Genomic DNA, 5412 nt, shown 5'->3' with positions numbered 1-5412 from the left:
ATGTCATACTACCTTGGCATTGAAGTAAAGCAAGAAGAAAATGGAATCTTCATTACTCAAGAAGGCTATGCTAAAGAGATGCTTAAGAAGTTCAAGATGATTGACTCAAATCCAGTTTGCACGCCAATGGAATGTGGAGTCAAGTTATCAAAGGAAGAAGAAGGAGAGAGTGTGGATCCAACACTCTTTAAGAGTTGGTTGGAAGCTTACGATATCTAACGTGCTCAAGGCCCGACATCCTACACGCAGTTGGAGTTGTGAGTCGATACATGGAGCATCCAACAACAACTCATTTCAAGGCATCTAAGAGGATCCTACGCTATATCAAAGGTACAATCAACTTTGGCTTGTACTACTCTATCTCTGAAGATTATAGGCTTATTGGATATAGCGATAGCGATTGGGGTGGAGATGTAGATGACCGGAAAAGCACAAGTGGCTTCGTGTTTTTCATTGGAGAAACCGCTTTCACATGGATGTCAAAGAAGCAACCAATTGTCACTCTTTCTACTTGTGAAGCGGAGTATGTGGCAGCTACTTCATGTGTTTGCCATGCTATTTGGTTACGAAACTTGCTAAAGGAGTTGAACCTACCACAAGAGGAGCCAACAAAGATCTTTGTGGATAACAGGTCGGCAATAGCATTGGCGAAGAATCCAGTCTTCCATGATCGGAGTAAGCACATCGATACTCGTTATCACTACATAAGAGAATGTGTTACCAAGATGGATGTGCAACTGGAGTATATGAAGACAAATGATCAAGTAGCTGATATCTTCACCAAGCCACTCAAGCGAGAAGACTTCATCAAGATGAGGAGCTTACTCGGAGTAACCAAATCAAGTTTAAGAGGGGGTGTTGAAAACTAAACTTGATTTGGATCAAACATCATTGGGTTAATCATGTGTTGATCCAAAACTTAGCCCAAATTCTAGAAAAATCATCCACCTCCTTAAAATAAAAATCTAGATATTCTTATAGAGTTATCTAGAAAATTAGGATAAAATTATCTAGATAATTATAATAAAAAATCTTAGATATTATGGTAGAATTCTCTAGATTTAGGATTAAAATATTTGAGATATTTTATATAATGGAGGCTATAAATACCTCCACTCCCCTTTCATTTTGTATCACCAAGAAAAAAACCAAGCTTGTAAGAAGTAATAAAATCCTCTTCTAAGTTATATACTCTTTCTTCTTCACAAAACTTCTTTCTCTTCAAACACTTAAACACTTTCTCCATCTTTATAAAGTTTTTCATTCCAACAACGATATTATTAATTTTTTTTGGCACAAGCGTTAATACTGAGATGAAATAGTTGTTTTACTAAATCTATCATACTAAATACTAATGAACTAGATTTAGATCCGCGCAACGGCGCAAGTGTTTGTTTTCGCTTATATATATATATATGTTTTACATCATTAGTTGTATATATTTTTAACGGCGGTCATATATTTAAATTTATATATAACTATTTAACATAAAATAATTTTATATTTTACATATCATAATAAATCAATTATTTCAAAACGTCACATGTATTTGTCGCTTCTTATTATATATTTATATTATTAGATTTGCATTTGATTATTAAAATAATTAATATATTCATAAAACATCATATTTAAATTTTATTTTTTATTTAATTTATGCTAAATTTGACCCGTACTTTAAAGTGTGGATTAAACGATATTAAGTACTCTAACTTTTAACGTGAGAGCTCGAATGCAAAAAAATATTTTGCAAATAATAGTATATATTTTTAACTAATTTATATATTTTATTCATTAAGGTTAACAACTACATTAACCGGTCTAACTTTTAACGTGAGAGCTCGAATGCAAAAAATCACTTCGCAAATAATAGTATAGATAGATTTAGTTAAAAAATATTTTTATGTATAATAACACAATATATGTTTATGAATTATCTTTTTATTTTAAATTATAATTTATATTTTCGATAATTCCTATCTTACAATACTAAAAGCTAAATATACTCACCATTTAGCCTGTTCACGTAAGACTATTAATTCTAGCCGACGATAGAGCTTCATCTCTCCACATCACCACCGCAATTGGACATTGTTTTCCCACGTCAGCATCTTTGTTGGCCCACTTTTTTTTTCCGACACTTCAACATTCAACCACGCCGTCTCCGTTTATCTTAATCTGCAAACCTAATTATTTCTCCTTTCATCTTCTTCTCCACTCCGCAAGCTCTGCACCCAACCTCTAAACCCTCTCTGTCCCACCTCTTCCCGATGCCGTCTCGGAATCCACTGCTCTGTTTCAGCCGGCAACCACAAAATGATCCGTGGAGGATGTCCCTGACATATTATGGGTCTGCGAGATAGATTCAGTCGAGGACACTACTTCTCTTCAAAGATGGTTCTCCGATTCAGGCTTCACGCTGCAGAAAATGGCTATCGACATAGTCAATATCGGAGAGAAGACTCGTCGCGTCTGAGAACCTTAGAAAAGGAGAGAAGCTTCTCTTTGTTCCTCCTTCTCTCGGCATCAGTGCTGATTCTGTAAGTTCAAAAGCGTTGAATTTGTCTAGACTTGCAATAAAATCATGAGCTTTAGATTCCTTTCATGGGTTTAGGTGAGGACCAATGGTGAAGTCATGAAACGTTATGATGTTTCGGATTGGGCTTTACAATGTAACATATCTCTTCTGCTTCATATTTGAAATGGTATTTCCCTGGTCAACATCCCCACCTTCGTTCCCTAACCAAAATAATAATAATAATTTTAGTTTGTTCCTATGAGTTAAGAAATCTCCAAATTTGATCTAAATCGATTTCACACAACCCAATATAAAGAATTAAGAAAAGCAAAGATAGTCGATTGATCTTACTTGGGGCATGACTTGATCATCAGTTCATCAAGACGATCTTGAGATGGGGTTTTCTCGACGATGATTCTTTGATTGATCTGTCATTTACTACTACGGTACTACCTCTTTATCTTCTAATCAAATATTTTGTATTTTCTTTTGTCAATCAGAGAGCATCTAACCTTATAGATATGATGGGTATTTCACATATATTTGGTGACATGCATGTTATCGTACACTAACTTGTTTGATGATACCATTTGCTTCCAGCTTAGGAGGTCCATTCGGAGAAGCTTTCCCCTGTATCGATGGGATAAAAAAAGAAGGTATGTGTCTCAATAGAAGATCTAAACAAATTCATTTCCAATTCTGATGTGCAGGTAACATTCATGGTTCCAACTATGTTTAAAATGCGTTTGAGCGTTAGTGATTCTCGCTACGCCATCTAACCGTCAACCCCACTAAGTTTTCGTTTCATTTCAGTTGTCTATTTCCATAAGTTTTCTTTATTTGAACTTTGGTTGTCTCTTTGATTTGCTGTAAACTATTTTTACTGGTGTAATAATTAATAAAGGGAGTGTTGACGTCTCTTTACTTATTTACCAATGTCCCTAACTTTATAAATCAATAAAGTTTAACGTCAACAATGCATAAACGTCATGTAAACAGTAATTTTTGATACTTTTCTATCAGACAGGACACCATTTTAACATGAAAAAAGAACACTAGAGAGGACACTGGAGGAAGCGTAGAACCCCTAAAAGTATAGAAACGTCACTGGAGGAAGAGCTGCAGAGCAATGTCTCTGTGGCAAGTTCTTCACCCACAGCAGGATGAGTATTCAAGGAGCACAACTATTTGGGGCCCTCGGGCCTTGCTGAAGATGACAAAGCTGCTATTAGTCTCAAGGCTACGGAGCTGACACTTGGCCTTCCTGTATCAAGATCTCCAGTTTATACTGAGAAAATCTGGATGTTTCCTGAAGCAGTAGCTAACAAAATAATATAGGATCTTTTATTTTTTTTATTTCTTTCATCAGTTGAAGGGTAAATTTTGGATTTTTATGTTTTTCTTTAGGGCACAGATTGTTGGTTGGCCTCAAGTGAGATCTTTCAGGAAGAACACAATGGCAACCACTTGTAAGAACAGTGATGAATTTGATGGGTAGCCAGGTTCTGCGGCCCTCTTTATTAAAGTCAGCATGGATGGTGCTCCTTATCTAAAGAAAGTTGACCTGAGGAGCTACACTAACTACATGGAGTTTTCTTCAGCCTTGGAGAAAATGTTCACCACTTTTACTCTTGGTGATATGTTTCTGTGATTGCGATAATGATGCGTTGTTAGAGTTCTCATGGTAGATCGATGAGTGCAATGGATTCTTTGGTGTTTAGGTCAATGTGGATCTAACAGAGCTACATGGAAGGATAAGCTCTGTGAGACCAAACTCAAGGATATTCTGTATGGAAAAGACTATGTACTCACTTATGAAGACAAGGATGGAGATTGGATGCGTGCTGGAGATGTTCCATTGGAGTAAGTTTTATTTCTTATTTTTGAAAATTTCATAGAGGCTTTTATGCTCTTGGAATAAAAATGTAGCATGCATTAGTAAGATATTAACTGGGATTTGATTATTCTAATCTACAGGATGTTTATTGATGTCTGCAAGAAGCTGAAGATAATGAAAGGCTGTAATGCCATTGGATTAGGTAAGTTTTTTTTTCACTTGGTTCCCAACTCAAATCTGCAGTACCTTTCTGAATATTATTTTTGAGATCAGCTAGAACTGGGATAAAGATGGGCTGGTAGCTGTTTGATGATGATCACTTGCTTCCTTTTGTGAGTAAGCACAACAAGTTAAAATAATGTGCTCAAAAGCGCCAAAAAACAGTCTCGAGCCTTTAGGAGTTTGGTCTGGTGTATGATTCTGAATTTCCTATTGTATAATCGATGTTGTAATGTTTGCAGCTGCAGCTCCGAGAGCAATGGAGAAATCGAAGATGAGAGCTTAAAGACATGACAAAAAATGATTCATAAGCTTTCTAATTAATACAGAATATGTGCGATTGAGATTATCCCTTTTGGTGGTGTTTTTAAATTTCAAAACATCTTTAGCTTTCTGAGATTTTTTTTTTTGTTTTAAATAAAACTACGTATGTAAGAATTGACTACGCTTTCGCGGAACCACTAAACTGGTCGATGTTTCCACTTTCCACAAATTAGTATGCTCTCTCTATTTTTTACTTTGCAATATTTTCCTTTTTTTCCTGTTTTTGGTTAATTTTTTTTCAGCAACTATAGAACAATTTCTCAGATTTAATATTAACTTTCCTATTCAGTTTACCAAACTGCACAACGTATAGAAGATTCATGTTTGCAAAGATTCATGTTTCCATTATATTAATTATTGATTAGAAAAAGTAAAAGCTGTTGTAATTAGAGAGTTTAGAGACTGAATATTTCTGTGCGTTATTATTAATGATCAAGGAGGTTCCTTTATATAAGGATTACAAGATGAAGATAAATGAAAAGTATCTAAAACCTAAACTCACTAGGATTACGAA

General features: G+C 35.1%; 1 protein-coding gene across 1 annotated transcript; it reads left to right on the top strand.

The window, feature by feature from the left end:
• The first annotated feature begins 4049 nt into the window (after positions 1 to 4049).
• On the top strand, positions 4050 to 4860 carry LOC125582299 (auxin-responsive protein IAA9-like). Its single transcript, XM_048748920.1, has 4 exons — positions 4050 to 4152; positions 4240 to 4381; positions 4496 to 4557; positions 4817 to 4860. The coding sequence occupies exons 1-4, from the start codon at positions 4050 to 4052 to the stop codon at positions 4858 to 4860; spliced, it is 351 nt and encodes a 116-aa protein (XP_048604877.1).
• The last annotated feature ends 552 nt before the right edge of the window (positions 4861 to 5412 follow it).

This window comes from Brassica napus, chromosome C2 (genome assembly GCF_020379485.1).
Source record: "Brassica napus cultivar Da-Ae chromosome C2, Da-Ae, whole genome shotgun sequence".
NCBI classification, from domain to species: Eukaryota; Viridiplantae; Streptophyta; class Magnoliopsida; order Brassicales; family Brassicaceae; genus Brassica; species Brassica napus.
The sequence above is the reverse complement of the archived record's forward strand: the minus strand, read 5'-3'. Positions and strand labels throughout refer to the sequence as shown.

Excerpts from the sequence above, each read along its gene's own strand:
- LOC125582299 (XM_048748920.1), top strand. The coding sequence starts at position 4,050 with ATGGATGGTGCTCCTTATCTAAAGAAAGTTGACCTGAGGAGCTACACT. Across the intron at positions 4,153-4,239 it reads GTTCACCACTTTTACTCTTG|GTCAATGTGGATCTAACAGA; the intron begins GTGATATGTTTC and ends TTTGGTGTTTAG. Across the intron at positions 4,558-4,816 it reads CTGTAATGCCATTGGATTAG|CTGCAGCTCCGAGAGCAATG; the intron begins GTAAGTTTTTTT and ends TAATGTTTGCAG.